This window comes from Hyalella azteca, unplaced genomic scaffold, assembly GCF_000764305.2.
Source record: "Hyalella azteca isolate HAZT.00-mixed unplaced genomic scaffold, Hazt_2.0.2 contig9706, whole genome shotgun sequence".
NCBI lineage: Eukaryota > Metazoa > Arthropoda > Malacostraca > Amphipoda > Hyalellidae > Hyalella > Hyalella azteca.
This window is the reverse complement of record NW_025939768.1, coordinates 63,133-81,060: the sequence shown is the minus strand read 5'-3', so window position 1 is coordinate 81,060 and position 17,928 is coordinate 63,133. Positions and strand designations below refer to the sequence as shown.

The following is a 17,928-nucleotide window of genomic DNA, read 5'->3' as shown; positions in this document are numbered from 1 at the left end:
AAAATCTTACCGTTAGGAATGAGAAATCATATACTGTACATTATACAAAGCACCCACATCTACCAATAATGTCTAAACAAACTAGAGTAACTTTTTCGATTCCACAGAAGATATGAAAGATAAACAAAACAAATATAGCAGCCGATTCCGGCAGAATTAAAGGGTACGCATAAGTTTTATTCACTTCATTATTTAATTCCACTAATAAGAAAGTGGTTAAACACAACAGATTACGGTAGCCGACTCTTATGGCTTGGATAGTGTTTTGATACCAGGAAGTTTAATTCCTCTCACTTTTTCAATTCCACAAACGAGAAAGAGATTGAAAACAACAAATTACTGTATTCGATTTTAAAAGCATGGACAGTGATTGTACTGAGAAGTTTCATTCCTTCTTGGTAATAAAAGAGCCCCATTCCTGAGAGTTGTGTAAGCATTCCCGGCGAGATCAAGCAAACCGTTGTTCAGTTACGCCTGTCAGCTTTGTGATGTTCAAGGCCTTTGTGCGCAGGCATCGAACAACTCTATTAAAACTTCCTACGCCGCGGCTGTACTCAACAAATCAAGTCAGTTTATTTTGCGACTAAGAAAACAATTTTTTAGGCAGATCAATGTTTGAAGCTATTAACTTGTAGTTAGTTTAAAAATGTCGCAATATCTATGACGCAAAAATCTATTTTCGTTGACTGGAAGAGTTTTAGAGTTGACTTCCATAACATATTTTTAATTAAGATAAAAGGTTTGACATCGTAACAGTAGGTAACATAGATCGTGTCGATATAAGAACAACTCGAGCTTTGGGTCTTGAGGCACTATTACGGATAAAAACATATAGCTGAGCTATAATGAATTCTTTGGCGGAACAATAAGACCTAAAAAGATGTTCATTATCAACGCCTCTACCGACACTTTGTGTTACAAGACGCTTAGAAGAAATGTGTTCTAGACGCCACAACAGAGAAGCACGCCCTGCAGATTCCAGACTACGATGCCAGGAATCTCAGTTGCCGTCGTTCTTTAAGCCTTTGAGGCATGCGTATTGTTGCTTAAGAAGTTACCGAAGGAGATATTGAGGAGCTTTGTACTGTAATTGAGTGGCATGAGCAGTTGCTCGCGTTACAATACGTAACAAAGGTAGTCTATTTCACGAAGCTACAACCTACACAAAAAGACGAATTATTCTTGGTGCGAGGCTCAGCATAGCGATAAGTTTATACTTCTAAATTAAGGACGAACAAGCATAAAGGTACAGTGCCCTGAAACTGTCTGATGAAACTGTTTGCTGAAACGGTCTGCTGAGAGGGTTTGCGGAAACAGTCTTCTGAAACGGTATAACGGAATTCTCTGCTGAGACGGACCCCTGAAACTGTCTGTTGAAACGGCCTTTTAAGCGATCGGCCAAATTATTACGCCGAAATTGTATTCTGAAACGGACCGCAGATACGTTCTATACCAAAGCAGCATACGGTCTGCCGAAACAGTCTACTGAAACAGACCGCTGAAACAATCTACCAAATAGGTATACGGTCTGCTGAATCATTCTGCTCAGCGTGTGATTGAAACGGTATGCAGAATTGGTTGGCATGCAGGGGAGAAGTAAAGTAATAAAAATTAGAGCGCAAGATGTTTTATGACCAAATGATAACTTTACCAGTTTGATATTGAGGTACAGAAACTATATAGTATGATGAACTTATTCAAGAATGAAGCGCTAAACACTTTTATTTATTATAAAATTCACAACTCGATAAGCATCGCAAAAATATTCCATTGATATTGCGAGAATAAATGTGGTTCCATTTTAAGCGTACGTTGCCGTGAAATACCATCGTCAGTAATAACAAGTGCGAGATGCCGTGAATTACCATCGTCAGTAATAACAAGNGGCAGCAGAAGACGTAAGAGACGTGTAAGAGGACCAGTGAGACGAGGGCAGCAGAAGACGTAAGAGACGTGTAAGAGGACCAGTGAGACGAGGGCAGCAGAAGACGTAAGAGACGTGTAAGAGGACCAGTGAGACGAGGGCAGCAGAAGACGTAAGAGACGTGTAAGAGGACCAGTGAGACGAGGGCAGCTGAAGACGTAAGAGACGTGTAAGAGGACCAGTGAGACGAGGGCAGCAGAAGACGTAAGAGACGTGTCAGTGGAGGACCTGTGAGACGAGGGCAGCAGAAGACGTAAGAGACGTGTCAGGGAAGGACCTGTGAGACGAGGGTAACGGGAAAGGAACGAGACGAGGGCTGATCGTCCAGGCCGCGACGTATGCAAAAGACGGGCGCCCGAGAGTGGTTGTTCGTGTTGCCTGAGATCAGCTCGCTATTTTACCTTCTCTGCTCAGCTCAACGTTTCCTCAGCCATAAATTGTACGGGGATTTTCCTATCTCCAACGACTGAGCTATGCTTTTTCAGGACGGTCTTACAAAACTACCCACATTACAAAAAGAACAAAAATGGTATGGTTTTCGATCGAAGCACGACAAGTTATACAGCGCACTTCGATCACGTAATCTTGCCAAGTCGGTTCTCACAATCAGACAAATGAATGGGACTTTTCCAAATAGCGATGCATTTTTTGCCCATATTCTTTGGTCATCACTACCCAGTTTGGCCCGGTAAAAGTGCGTACTAGGGCTACTTCCGCTATCTAATTGTACGGTAGGTATAAGACAGTAGTTCACATTTGTGAAAAAGATCCATTTATTATTTTTTTTCTGAGTGAAAGGACGTATACCGGCAATGTGATACGCCTATAATTCACCGGAAGTGAACAAGTACATGTAATAAATAACTTATTTTAAACGATCGAGGAGAGAACAATAACGCACATAGTCACTGACAGAAAGAAGATGTGCAAGAGAAGCAAGATAAATAAATTCAGCACAGTTATGCAACATCTGCAGGCAGTTTTAGACCATTGCTAAGAAGACCTAACTAATCTTCACGCTGCATTTTAGCATGCCCATCTCCTCGGGATTTCCACGAACCCCCCATAACTCCTCCTCAACTCAGGGCCCGCTGCCCCTGCACCCCTCATAGGCCTAAGGCAAGTTTCAAAGGCCTCAAGTGCGCTAAGATCAACACGCTTAAAATTGCTAATATTGTTGGCAGGCTTTTGAGGTATTTGGCTTGACGCTGCCGCGTGAGAAGCGCCTCTGCCCTCAGCCATAAGCGCCCCCTTGCTCATGCCCCCCCCCCTCATCTGGCACTGTCCTGCACCCGACTCAATCCTGGCATAGAAAATGTAGCACAAGATATTAAAACCTCATTCGATAACATGTTCAAGATAATATTTATCCTGAATACATAATAGAGGGTTGTTCTAAATGATAAAATTTGATAAATTCGCATTTATTCAAGTATATTTTCAAAATGAATAATTTATACACCAATTAAAAGAGGAAAATTCAAAGCTTTTTTTACATATTTACAGGTGATCAATATGTGCTGCACGGCAAACATCTAAACAGTAGACAAACTCGTCCCGCACACGAAAAAGCATATCTTCTGTTACTGAGTGCACCGTAGCAGTGATACGGTTCTTCAGATCAACCAGAGTTGCTGGTAGAGGCGGTGCGTAAACAGCTTCCTTGACGTAAGGTCAAGGAAACACTGAACGAAGACATGATCGCAATATCAATCATGAGAAAACTCATAATAAATTGAAACGTTCAAATGATTTTTTCTGCGGATTCGCTCTGCGAATGAAGACTGTTTGAATGACTGACCTATCAAGGAGGCGGAAGTATGCAAGATTCATATAAATCTATTTTATGTATAGTTCATCAACATCCGAATTATTAGACTAACTTCACAAAGCAAACGTAGTCACTCTAAGTGTTGTTATTTTGATAAATAAAAAGTGATGTTATCAAAGGTCGTGAAAGATTAATCAAAGAACAAAAATCGCTCGCCGAAGCAATCATTTTCTCCCCGAAGCATCCACTAGATCACTGCATGAGAACCGTCTAAATTCATTTCACCAGAATTCATTGCGCAGCTTCATTCCCAGCGAAGAATTCTTCGGGATTTTGCGCGGGTTCTTGGATTCTTGGAAGGATCAATTCGCCACCATCAATGAGTAAATTGTCGACACGCTTACCTTCACGGAGACCTATTGATACTTAACGGGAGTTTACGATACACTATAGATACTTGTACGAGAGTTTGGCGAGCCTGGAAAGAGTTAGAAGAGCCAGAAGCCAATCTGCAACAATGCCGTGCAAACATTTTGCTTAGCCGTCCGTGGGATCGCTTTAGTGCCTCTTCATAGCCAACCCTTACGTGATCCGCGAAAAAAATTCCAGAAGACGGCATGAGAAGTTGAAAGGAAAATTGAGAAAAATTAAGATATACGTTCGGCTTTTGAATTCTGAAAAAATATCAGGTTTAAATGTGATACATTTCAAACTTACTTATATGCTATTTGAGAAGATAATAATAAGATAATATGATAATAAATTTTGAAATTATATTCATTTGTTCTTCGAGATAGGCCGGTGGACTGTTAACAATTTTTAAACTTTAGATTTTTTCAAGGCTCTGTGAAAGCGTTGACGGTTGAAATAGTCAATAAAGTTACCGAAAATATTGTGGTCAAACATTAATAATAGAGTGAGAATGTATTTTATTCAAATATTAAGTTGAGCGTCATTCGATCGGCTTTAGTTTAGATACCTAAACTTATTTTAATACCACACCATTTTGCCTGTTTAAAACTGACGGCTTCATGCCGCCGACAAGTTATTATTGATTTTATGCCGACGGATAACAAAATCCAACAAGATTGAAACTGAGCTCCGTTATTCGTATTATCTCGGAAGCGCCGATGATCATGTGGAAAAATTGATTATGAATGAATGGGAACATGTGAGGCCTTGGATATGAATGAGTGAGAACATCTGGGAATTTTGAGGCAGACACGAACTTATATACAAACTAATAGGAACAAGAGGAATTCAGGCTCCCAATGTGAATAAACATGTAGAAATTCAGGCTCCCAATGTGAAGAAACATGTGGGAATTCAGGCTCCCAAAAAATGTGAAGATACATGTGGGAATGTAGGCTCCCAAGGTGAAAAAATATTTGGGAATTCAGGCTCCCAATGTGAAGAAACATGTGGAATTCAGGCTCCCAATGTGAAGAAACATGTGGAATTCAGGCTCCCAATGTGAAGAAACATGTGGAATTCAGGCTCCCAATGTGAAGAAACAAGTGGGAATACAGGCTCCCAATGTGAAGAAACTTGTGGGAATTCAGGCTCCCAATGTGGAAGAACACGTAGGAATTCAGGCTCCCAATGTGAAGAAACATGTGGGAATTCAGGCTCCCAATGTGAAGAAAAATGTAGGAATTCAGGCTCCCAATGTGAAGAAACATGTGGGAATTCAGGCTCCCAATGTGAAGAAGCATGTAGGAATTCAGGCTCCCAATATGAAGAAACATGTGGGAATTCAGGCTCCCAATGTGAAGAAACATGCGGGAATTCAGGCTCCCAATGTGAAGAAACATGTGGGAATTCCGGCTCCCAATGTGTGGGAGCCACAGCAGGCAGCGGGCTGGGGCGCTGTCGGTACGCCGAGCAGGGCAATGAGCGTCGCCGGGCGCCGGATTAAGCTCCTGATGCAGTCGATGTGTTATCAAAGAAAATATTGGATACTACGCCGTGAAAAAGATCGCGGCGTGTCGAGGAGCAAGATAAGAGAGAGAGAGAGTGTGTAGGAGAGAGAGTGAGAGAGAGGGTGTGGAAGCGAGAGAGGCTGGAGTGCCCCATGGAGTGTTGGCAGAGAGGCGTGGAGTGCGGACCAAGAGCGGTGCCTCTAGAATGCGCACACCTAAAACTGCAATGCTTGCACCGTCTTCCCGCGTGGATGTGCATACGCACTTCACCACATCAAATGTGATGGAAATTATTAACAATTGAAAAATAAATTCTTCTGTTGAAAGTAACATTTATTGGGATGCCCTTTACCAGGACAGGCTTGACTACACGTAGCGCTTTCAACGACCGTTATAAATGCATTATCAACGACCGTTATAAATGCATTATCAATAACCGTTATGTGCGATAAGCGCTTCAATATTGTAATCATATTCATTATATGCATAACATTCATACGTGCGTATGAATGATCCGATCATGAAGGCAGATGAGATTGCACATGAAATTTTGGGAAATTTTGAATATAGCTTCACATTGAAAATGCAAAACAAAGCTAATAAAATATATTTTGGTATTGAATGGAAGATACGCACTACAAATATTAGAAAATTAATAAATCAAATACAATTTACAGATATCATTTTTGGATCACTGGTAGTATTATGATACAAATTGCAAAAAAAAATATTGAAACAAAATTTGCAGCCCGGCATGGAGCCGATGATCCACAAGGAGCGTGGCTATGGAGCAGCGCGAGGGAGAAGCTCAGTGAGTTATCGATCGGATAAGAGCAACGCTTCCATTTTGAGGCAAGTTTAGAGGGGAAATCGTCGGGTGCTCCCTTAGAGGGATTCACCCCTAGCCAATTAGAGGGTTATAATAATCTAATAGACGCGCAGGCAGCGAGGGTAGCGAGGGTGGAAGGGTAACGGCCCAGGCAGTCTCAGAGGGAAGGAAGCATAGTGTGTCAGACGTACTAAGCGTTACCAAATGCAAAAATTTTTGTAAGTAATAAAATTATTTTTTGGAACTGCAAATTTAATTTTTTAATATTAAGTCTTAGAAAGTAGTTTTCCGTTTCAATTGAAATAAGCTGGTTTATTTATATTAGAGGACGACTAAATCATTCAGAAGACCTCAGTAATTATTTTAAAATCAACGGTTTCCAATAATGAATTATAATGAGGAGCAGTTAGAACAGATAACCCCACTATATTATTTTCTATGAGAACTAAGAAACACCTGAAATGAGAAGAAGAATTTTGGAAAAAGATGATTAAGACGTAGCACGTTTATCGACAACGAAATTACTTTAATTGCCTAACGCATGTTTTCTTGTATGACCTTCCCAAACGAACACACTTCGTTCAAGACGTGTATGAGTAAAATAGTAGTGTAAAATAATAGTGTAAAATAGTAGCGTAAAATAGTAGTGTAAAATAATAGTGTAAAATAATACTCTAAAATAGTAGTGTAAAATAATAGTGTAAAATAATACTGTAAAATAGTAGTGTAAAATAATAGTGTAAAATAGTAGCGTAATATAGTAGTGTAAAATAATAGTGTAAAATAATACTGCAAAATAGTAGTGTAAAATAATAGCGTAAAATCGTTTATACATATTTTTTGCATTAATGCGGTATACCTCGCTCGGTCTGCACGCTGCTTAGTTTAGCTGAAAAATGATCCGCAAGAAACTTCCGCCTGGGCTCCAATATTTTAAATTAAATATAATATGATCTCTGCACGGCAATAAGCTCATTCTGCAGCCTGGTATGAGTTCAAGTGAGTTTCTACCGTCTGAATAAAAAGCCTCTTTCAGGCGTCAGGTTGATTTGTTTTGCAAAATGTGACACGCAGTATTACACGTAAATGATATACAAACCATTGAGAAAAATTGGCAACCTTGCTGAAAACCAACTCCTTCTGCTTGTTAATCAGTACTACATGAATGGTATTGCATTACACCTCACGTGCATTTCACTCGCTTCGTGACTGCAACGTTTGTGCAGCTTACACCAGAAGCACGATCGCCTCGTAAGCTCTCAAGTTAACTATCGCAGGGTAACAGGAAGGCTGATTGCCCAGCAGCAAACTGCATATTGCTTCCAGTGTGTAAGCTTTACTTTTAATTGAATCAAGTCAATTAAATTGACTTGAAGTCGTCTACGTGAAATTTTATTTGCGGAACGAATCGTTCCCTTATTTAAAAAGTTTCCAAACATGTCGTGTAGTCGTGCGGTATAGACGAAACAAGGAGAATTGTGAAGTTCGTTTTTGACTAACAATACATTTTTGACGGAAATATAAGAGAATTGAAAGAAAATGCTATTGTGTTGAGAGTGTTTTAAAACACAACAAAGCTGGCAAGACCGGTGCCATAATAGCGCATACTAGTGCGGTGACTCGATAGTGCATACTAGTGCGGTGACATGATAGTGCATACTAGGGCGGTGACATGACATAGTGCATACTAGTATTGCGTAATGACAGCGCATACTAGTATATACGGCGCCATGATGGCTCAAACTAGTATGGCACCATTACAGTTTATACAAATACGGCTGAATGATAGTACGGCACTTACCATGATAGCCATATTAGTACGGCGCCTTGAAAGTTCATGCTGGTGCGGCTAAATGATAGCGCATATTAGTGAGGCGCCTTGACGCCTTTATATACGTCTTTGTACACTAGTACGTACGTCTTTATATTAGTGCATACTAGTACGTCTTTATATTAGTGCATACTAGTACGTCTTTATATTAGTGCATACTAGTACGTCTCTATATTAGTGCATACTAGTACGTCTTTATATTAGTGCATACTACTACGTCTTAAAGGTAGAATATTCAAGTGATTCTTTATATCAGCTCCTATCAATACTACCCCACCTCCACTGCGACGTATCTATGCTACACACACACATATAAATAGAGGGCGAAGTATAGAAGCTGATGAAGGTGTCTGGTGCTATGAACATTAGGGCAGCTAGGGCCTGACAAGGCCGTTGTTGTGGTGCGGGTTGTGCAGTAGCGTCCGAGGTAATTACCGTTGAACACGAAAGCCTCGTTATGATCTGTGCTTCCGTCACTTCTCACTTCGCTCTGTATTTACCAACAACTGCGCATGGCTGCATACATAAATTTCAGAGCTAGGCAAGATTTTATAGGAGATTCTTTGTGAATGCATCAATTTCTGAGACACGCAAGATTTTTTTTGAGATTCTTTGTGCATGCATACATTTCTGAGATACGCAAGATTTTATAGGATATTCTTTGGTTGTGGGAAGACAGGATAAGCTTTTGTTTTGATTTCTTTAATTTGTTTGTTCGGTTAAATAGTGTGCTCTCTGCTTAAGCTATAGCCTTTATCACAGGAGGAAAAATGCGCAATAAACTTGTACTGAAAAATTCAATAATAATTTTAATTTTTTTCTATTTTATACGGCCGTTTCTAGAAAAGTGTGAGAAGCAAGCATTTTTCATGATTTAATACCTTCATAATTGGTCTACAGCGTCGCCAGAAAAAGTTCTCACAACAGCCAACAATTACGCAAGACAAGATTTAATATTCACTCCGCATGATCTAACCTAACTGTTCATCATTTGATAGTCAAGGCATAGGCGCGCATACCCTGAAGCCGCCTTGCAAGCTCGTAGAGAAGAGAAATGTCGGGGCTCTTGAGCCGTGTCTTCATTAATAATTATCTCGGGTTTCGTCTCATTGATCTAGCAAGGAACTCCTTTGAAAGAAGCAGCGTCTGACTGCCGAGACCTCGTCGCGCCCCATGAATGCCTGCCACAGAATGCGTTGCGTTCGGAGCATTAATGACGCTTCACATTCACGCGTGCGCTCAGATCTGCTGATCGCTTCTGCTGCTTCTCTCTTTATCGTCTTTTGCTGATGATATCAGGAGCATCGGGATAAATATGCTCTTTGGCATCGTAATAGATACGCTCTTTACTGTTTTTTGCTGTCGATTTTAATTCGTCGAGATGAATCTGCTCTCTACCAACGCTTGCCTTCGTTATCAAGAGCGTCGCGATATATCTGCTCGAGAACGACTCCTGCTATCGATATTATGAGTATCGTGATAAATGTGCTCCTACCGGCTCACGCTGTCGATAGCAAGAGCCTCGTATCATATAAGGTCTTCGCAATTTCTGTGGTCGATATCAAGAGTACCGTTATAAATCTGCATTTTGCCGTCTCTTGCTGTCGACATCGCAAGCAGCTCTGACTTTACCGTCATTCTCCCTCTTTCCTCCCATATAACAACAATTTTATATCCCATATAACTCCAATATTTGATACATAATATTTCTAATTACGCAAGTTAAACCAATCGAAAAATTTATCGAATATTTAGAAATGTTTTTGGGTCATTAAGTGTTGGTTGAGTTCATTATCAACGCAGCTCATGCGTGGGTAACATAAATTGCAATGTCCTGAATTTATCTCATCGTTTGCTTTGGAATGGAGTAGACCGGCGCAATGCTTTACCTAAATCAAGGAGAGATTTGTTGGATCAAAGAAGATAATTAGCATGAGTGTGGCCGGGGGGCGGGTGGTTAATTCGATGCGAGAGTGATGAACGGCAGAGTGATGAAGTGGCAGAGTGATGAAGCGGCAGAGTGATGAAGCGGCAGAGTGATGAAGCAGCAGTGATGAAGCGACAGAGTGATGAAGCAGCAGAGTGATGAAGCAGCAGAGTGATGAAGCAGCAGAGTGATAAAGCGGCAGAGTGATGAAGCGGCAGAGTGATGAAGCGGCAGAGTGATGAAGCGGCAGAGTGATGAAGCAGAAGAGTGATGAAGCTAGAGTGATGAAGCAGCAGAGTGATGAAGCAGCAGAGTGATGAAACGGCAGAGTGATGAAGCAGCAGAGTGATGAAGCAGTAGAGTGATGAAGCAGCAGAATGATGACGCAGCAGAGTAATGAAGCAGCAGAGTGATGAAGCAACCAGGAGTTGGAGCGGATTATGTAGGCTGAGTCCATGCACATCTGAGATGTGCTTGTAAATATCCGTTGCATTGATTTAATTATAATGCGACGTGACAAGGTGGATTTTACATTGATTTGTGGAAAAAAATCGCACTCAAAGGTGGGTAATGTAAAGGATTTTGGAAAAGGATATCAAGTGATGAATTGTTTATGGTAGGCGTCGATGGGGCGAAGTCAATAAAGGTCTTAAAACATCGATTTGAATCACGATCTGAAAAATCGAAATTGGCAAATCGATCTTAGAAATTGGCAAATCGACCTTGGAAATTGGCAAATCGATCTTAGAAATTGGCAATTAGATCTTATCAATGAGCGAATCGATCTTAGAAATTGGCAAATCGATCTTAGAAATTGGCAATTAGATCTTATCAATGAGCGAATCGATCTTAGAAATTGGCAATTAGATCTTAGAAATGAGCGAATCGATCTTAGAAATTAGAAATCGATTTTAAAAATCGACAAATCGATCTGAAATAAAGGATGGACGCCAGAGACGCTGCACACCATCAGACGCCAAGGGGGGTGGGGTGGAGCCCCCCGCTCTGGCCGCGGCTGATCCCCTAACGGAATAAACTGGGGGCGAGGGCTAGACCGCGAGGGGAAAAAGACTACGAGGGGAGGACGAGCGCTCACCCTAGAACGATGACGGGACTAGAACTACAGGCAAACATTTGAAACAAACCACGGTACAAAGTCAAGTTAAGTTCGTCAGCTGAATTTGAACAAATTATTCTGCTATCGTTCTTTCGACGTTCAAGTTATTTCTTGATCTCATGATTATGGTAAATTTTCATACAAAGTTAAGAGAAATTTCTGAAAAATTGATGGTTTTAACAGAAGATTTTAACAGAAGAGGAGAAGAACAGAACAAAACATTTTTTTTAAGAGAAGAAGATGGTTTCAACAGCAGCAATGCTCATATGCTACGCAGAAAGTAAGCGGTAGCGACTCGAAGTTTTTTGAAAAAATTAAAAAAAAGTCTATCCGTTAACATTTTAGGATTGCAGGCAAAAAATTCAGTTTCAGTAACTTACCCTGAATTAAATTTGTGTTCTTGAATAGAAGTTGCACGCAGTGTCATTCAATGCTAGAAAAAAATTATGTTTATATGAATATTGACTTTTATGTGACATCCTAGCGGATTTTTGGAGGTATTGTGCTACAAGATTTTCGACCCCTGTCCTTTGGCATCCCCTGACAAAATAGCCGCTCCGGTTACTTGACAGAAGTTGACAGATAGCCGCACTGGCTACTTGACATAAGTTGACAAGAGACTCAACCGTGGCTTGATCATCATGGTACAATTTTTTGTCATTCAGGAAGCATCGGGATCCAAAAATCCCTATTTATAATTATGTATTTATTGTAATTTCTAGCAAGACGTCGATAGTTTCCTGTTGATCAGATCCATGATGCTAATTTATCGATGCCTCTTTGAATGAACTAGATAATAACTCAGGACAGAGATTAGATAAACGACCTAAACTTCAACTTGTAACACTGGCAAATTTTGTTGAGTGATCTAGATTTATTTCATGGTAAATATGAAGTTTTAATCCTCATGGAAAATAATAATTTTTCAACTTCATAATCAAAAATTATATCATTGTCATCAGACTTAAATATTCGTAGAATATGGACGTATAGATGCAGGGGAAGTCATATATAATCATGAACATATCCCTTAGTGAATGGTCCTTGAACAGCTAAATCTAATAATATTAAGTGACATGGCTAATTGTTCCGCGTGATTTTCCAATAATTGGTACAGCAGATGATTGGCTTGAAGAAAAAGAGTTAATAATGACGTCAATAATTATGATCATAGACAATTTTACGCCTCGCAACCTTGGATATTAGTGAAGAGAACACCTGTCACAAATACTTTGTACGAGAATGCACCTCACAAGTATTGTAGGTATTATTATCTCATAATAATAAGTAAAAGTGGACACCTGATATATATTGATTAGAGAAGCACATCTGACAAATATCAAGGAGATAGCACATCTTATACGAGCAGTGCACATCTAGGACAGAGTCTGCACGCCTTTATAATTACTATGATCCAACTTCTCTCATATTGGCGGAAATATTACGCAAGGTAGTAGAAGAATAACAATTTGAAGAAGTCATAAAAGATTTATTAATGGAATATATACAAGTGTTCATATATAAATAAAATCGACAGGCATAGTGAATATTAGGAGTATGTACAGCGCAGCAATTCAATTCAACATGGGTAGTTCGGGCCAGTTGTAATCATGTACCTTTGAGTCTCCTGGTTTATTGATATCAATATTATAGAATAATTGCTTTAAAAGCTGCTATTGAAACACGGTCAAATAAATGCACGTGTTGCAGCATGAATCTAAATTAATTCAATTTAATCGATCAAAAATGTAAAAATTAATGAATTATTCACTGAAACTCTCGATCGCAAAATCACGCATTGAAGACTTTTTAAATTATACATAAGAAATAATAAATTTAGATGTCTGGAATATTTTTGTTGTTGAGGTTGACATTTGTTATGTAACGTTAAAATATAGCCAATTTATGTTTGCAATTCCAAATCAATCTCAGCTACTGAGATTCCAGTATTCACAAAACAGGCTTCAATTCAACGAGCAGGCGTTCATAATAAGAATTGAAGAAGAGTTTTTTTTTGTTTCTCACAAAAAATTATCTTCAATTTTCCTGCATTGTTTATTGAATATTTTTTGTATAGGACTCAACTAAAACAGTTGCGTACAGAAAGTATTTACCGCGGACGCAACTTTATAATATAAGGTCAAAAACTACCCTTTTTAAGTTGCAACACTCGTACTTCCTTTTCTACACATTTCTTCAAGAATTATAATATATGTTAAGTTAGCAACCCAACATCATGTCAGACGTACAAATTACAGTCGGAAAGAGTGTTCGCATGAATAACAATTCAATTGAATATAGAACTGAAAAATAATATAATGTATGTGTTCGCATGAATACCAATTTAATTGAATATAGACCTGAAAAATAATATAATGTATGTGTTCGCATGAATAACAATTCAATTGAATATAGAACTGAAAAATAATATAATGTATGTGTTCGCATGAATAACAATTTAATTGAATATAGACCTGAAAATAATATAATGTATGAGTTCGCATGAATAACAATTCAATTGAATATAGACCTGAAAATAATATAATGTATTGGGACATAGTCCCTAAAATTTAGTGTTCGTAGATCAATTCGTAATTAACATCACAATGTTCCGAGACTCGCGTTATACAGGACATAACACGGAGACTACTTTTTCTAATATATTAGAAAAAATAAGACCAGAGAGAATTAATTATCATTTAAGTCATCGTAATATGAGAAGATACCGTTTCACCTTACAAATATTCAATCGGCTTGATAAGATAAGAAAATAAGCAAATTATTTAATTTCAGACTGAAATTATTGAGACGAATGACGAAATATCGTGATGGAAAATAGCGAAAAGCGAAATTTAAAATATAACATTTTCGGAATATTGATGAAATCGGAAAATAAATTTTTGAGTGATATAATTCAAGTTAAACAGTTTTAAAAATGACGTAGAGAATAGGCAGTTAAATTCTAGGGCTCGAAAGTACAATTAAAGTCGGGTTAGCAGGCTGAAAGACTACTCACTATTTCGTGTATATACACCTATTAGCTATAATTACAGTAAAAAACTTACTTCATTCAAAACATTTTCAACAAAAATAACTGTCTTTGGTAATAACTAATTAATATCGAACAACAAGTAGTTAATATACGTCATTTTAGGGAACTATGCACCATAGCCTATGAATACTTCACGCTATCATCGTAATAAGAGGCAGCGTACTTATAAGGTGATCTGAAACCTAACTGACAAGACGGATTATTTAAAATGCGTTGAGATTCAAACCTTTCCAGGACATTTGGGAAACAAGCTGCCGCAGCGGCTGCGTCAGCCGCGGCTGAAGGCGATGAGGTTGAGGTATCAACTTGGCTGTACCAGCCGCGGCTGTAGCCGCCGAGCAACGTGGCATCGTCCGTGCTGAGCGGGGAGCGGCAGTCGGAGGCAGCGTAGTGACAGTATGCCATCGTGGCATCGTAGTAAGTGTTCGGTCTGAAGTGATCCACTGGCTGCTGCTGGGAATGTTGAGCAGAGGGTTGCGTCAGCACTGGAAGCTGGTCGTTCTGGTGAGGGTGGTGGCCCCTGTGGTGGATAGGGAGTTGCTGATCACTGTTGGATTGAGAGGTGGTAGGTGTTGGGACCACTGGCTGAGACGGTTGTTGCTCGAGCAAATGCGGTGGATGGTGTTGTTGTTGCTGCTGCTGGAGGTGGTTGTGTAATCGCTGGTGTTGCTGCTGCAGCAGATCAAGTGCTTGCATATTGGACGGGGATAAATTTGCCTGGCGTGACTCCGCATTTCTTGAGTTGGGCCCCAGGGCATCCACCACATAGGGTGACCCGATGGGAGGGTCGAGGTATGGAGGAATAGGGTCATGAGTTTGCATTGGAACCAAAGGCAGGGTCGGTAAGGAAGGAGGACGTCCGTCCCCGGTGCAAGGGGTGGGCTGTTCTGGGGAATCCAGAGGTTCTTGTTTTGGTTGGCAGAGCGGCGAGGACGACAAGGTCTCGGCGCCGTTGGGAATGGACTCTCTCTCTGGGGCGTTTTGACTTGGTATGCTTGTGTGAGAATTTGTGTTGCATTCCGTAAGAGCAGTTGGCTGTGATGGCTGAACATCGGATTGACGTCTTTCGTCTGGTTGCCGAAGCTCGACTTGACTGCTTTGACGCTTAATAGATTCGTCCTTTGTATCTTTACTGATGTCTTTCTTTTTGAAACGTTTGCGTCTCCTCAAGTAGGAGCCGTTATCGAACATGTTTCTTGCTTCGGGGTCTAAGGTCCAGAAGGATCCCTTACCGGGCTTTTTATCATCCCTTGGGATTTTAATAAAACATTCATTGAGACTTAGGTTATGCCGAATGGAGTTCTGCCAACCTTGTTTATTTTCTCTATAGTAAGGGAAGCGCTCCATTATAAACTGATAAATGCCATTCAGCGTCACTCGTTGCTCGGGGGCGTTTTGTATGGCCATGGTAATGAGCGCAATGTATGAATAGGGCGGTTTTACCATGTCTTTGTGTGGGTTTCCATGTTGATTCGCGTACCCATAAGGATGGTAGCGGCCCATTGCACCATAACTGTCGTAACCGTAAGCATTTGCCATGGGGGTCATTTGCTGCAAGGCGACAGGAGGGTAGGACGCTGCAGCGTGACGGTAGTAAGACTGTTGGTCGCTGAAGAGGCTGTGCATCTTCACAGGGTAAGTTCCCACCCATTGGTCACACATGCTAAAATTCGATGCCATTCTGAATTACTGAAGTAAATTAAGTAATTTTAACGTCGTTATTCGACCCAATCTAAGAACTCTGAAAATTGAGCACAAATTATTCACACTCTTGTTATCAGTTTGAATTTCATAATATCCTTAAGTCCTCAGCACGAAACATGTGTACAACAACACAGCTTTTCTATAATAGTAGAATTTTGTTGTACGAATTAAGCTTCACTTTGCGTCACCATAGTCTGAGTTTCAATCACAATAACCGGTGTAAATCACTGCGATAGTACGGACGGCAGATCTAACACTTATTCACTCTGCAACATGAGAGGCTTTCTTGTTCTTCATTTCGATGAAATCATATTCTTGCACTTTTTATACTGCAAATATGAGTGCGAAATATTGTCAGAAAAATGTTCTGTAATTTAGTGTCGTAGTTCAATTCATCAATTAATGGTTTAAGAAGATAATTTAGCAGTCACTTGAAAATTCTAATTGACATAAGATTAAAATCTGCTGTAATATTGCGAATATCTGTAAAATACACATAAGATTAGATTATGTTAAAGCCGACTCAATGACCATGGTCGAATATTATCACCATGCAATCATATCAAAATCTGAAAGGATAAATCGACAGCGTTAATCGCTGGAAATCATTCAACAACAATAGATCATTCAGGATCAGGATAGATCAGGAAAGATCATTCAACAACAATAAACAAATTACCTTAAGAATTTAATGAATTTACCTTCTACCATTACTGCAAATTAGATAAAAGATACCACGGATAAAACGAGAAAGGGAACGTCAAAAATTTTGTGAAATAGCGCACTATGAGCAGAGCTTTCCCGATACCGCGCACCGGTCTCTCGCTGGCGAGCCGCTGACTGGGGCGGCTGCACAGCTATGCGAGCGAATATATAGCGTGTGTTAATAGCGATCAATGCGCTCGTGATGTTATGGCTTCGTAATTAAGCAAATTATAATCATTATATGCATTGCTATTGCCTATGTGCTCGTGATGTTATGGCTTAATAGTTAAGCAAATTATAACCATTACATGCATTGCTATTGCCTTTAATTGATCACAACACGACGGTCCGATATCATAAGAAATAAATAGTTATGCAGCATTGATATTTACAGACGTGATGGAACAATTTTTCAGCTTCGATATTAGAAGAAGTAAGGAGCAGTTATTCCCAATCGAAATTGAAACGCGTAATAAACAGTAATGCTGCAAAACGTAAATAACAGTCATGTTGAATCGACATCGACGGGTTTTTCACCCGCCTAATCAAGCCAATTTCTGATAGCTGTGCAACAATGTTGAGCATGCCATCACACATGCTACAAAGTTTTTTCATAAGGCAAATTTTGTTGATTGATCCAGATTTATTTAATTGCAAATATGAAGGTGTGGTTTTCGATCAGAAAAAGTGATCAAATTAGTGTTTTGACAGTGTTTTGGAACTGGTTATTTTTCAAGAATTAGTTCATCGTGAACGATGACATCATTAGTTGTTGACATTAATTTTACTAATTTACTTAACAAATAAATATTTAGCTACAAAGATAATTTATATTTTCAATATCAGCTTTACAATTAAAACAATTAAGTCTCATTGTACTATTAATAAATAATAGTTACAATTTCAGCGAGCATCGAAGTATTTAAACAATACCCTTTGTGCCGAAACAATATTATCAACTTCAGCTTGTATTCAAATATCGCATGCACGTTTGCTAGTGAATCCCTTTTTTAATACAGCTCGTTAATGTCATGATCCCTGGGCTGAATATAATTAATATTCTCAGGCACAGAATGTTATTTGATCTGTACAGAAATTTTCACAGAGTTCAAGTGAACTTACTTTTTCATTTTCAAAACAAAACAA

At 39.4% G+C, this 17,928-nt stretch overlaps 1 protein-coding gene across 1 annotated transcript; it reads right to left on the bottom strand.

Annotated features, from left to right (window-relative positions):
• Positions 1–14,211: 14,211 nt before the first annotated feature.
• Positions 14,212–16,562, bottom strand: LOC108677964 (forkhead box C1-A). The gene has a single exon (XM_018166284.2). It carries the CDS (start codon positions 16,051–16,053, stop codon positions 14,494–14,496), a length of 1,560 nt encoding a protein of 519 aa, XP_018021773.1. The 5' UTR covers positions 16,054–16,562; the 3' UTR covers positions 14,212–14,493.
• Positions 16,563–17,928: the final 1,366 nt, after the last annotated feature.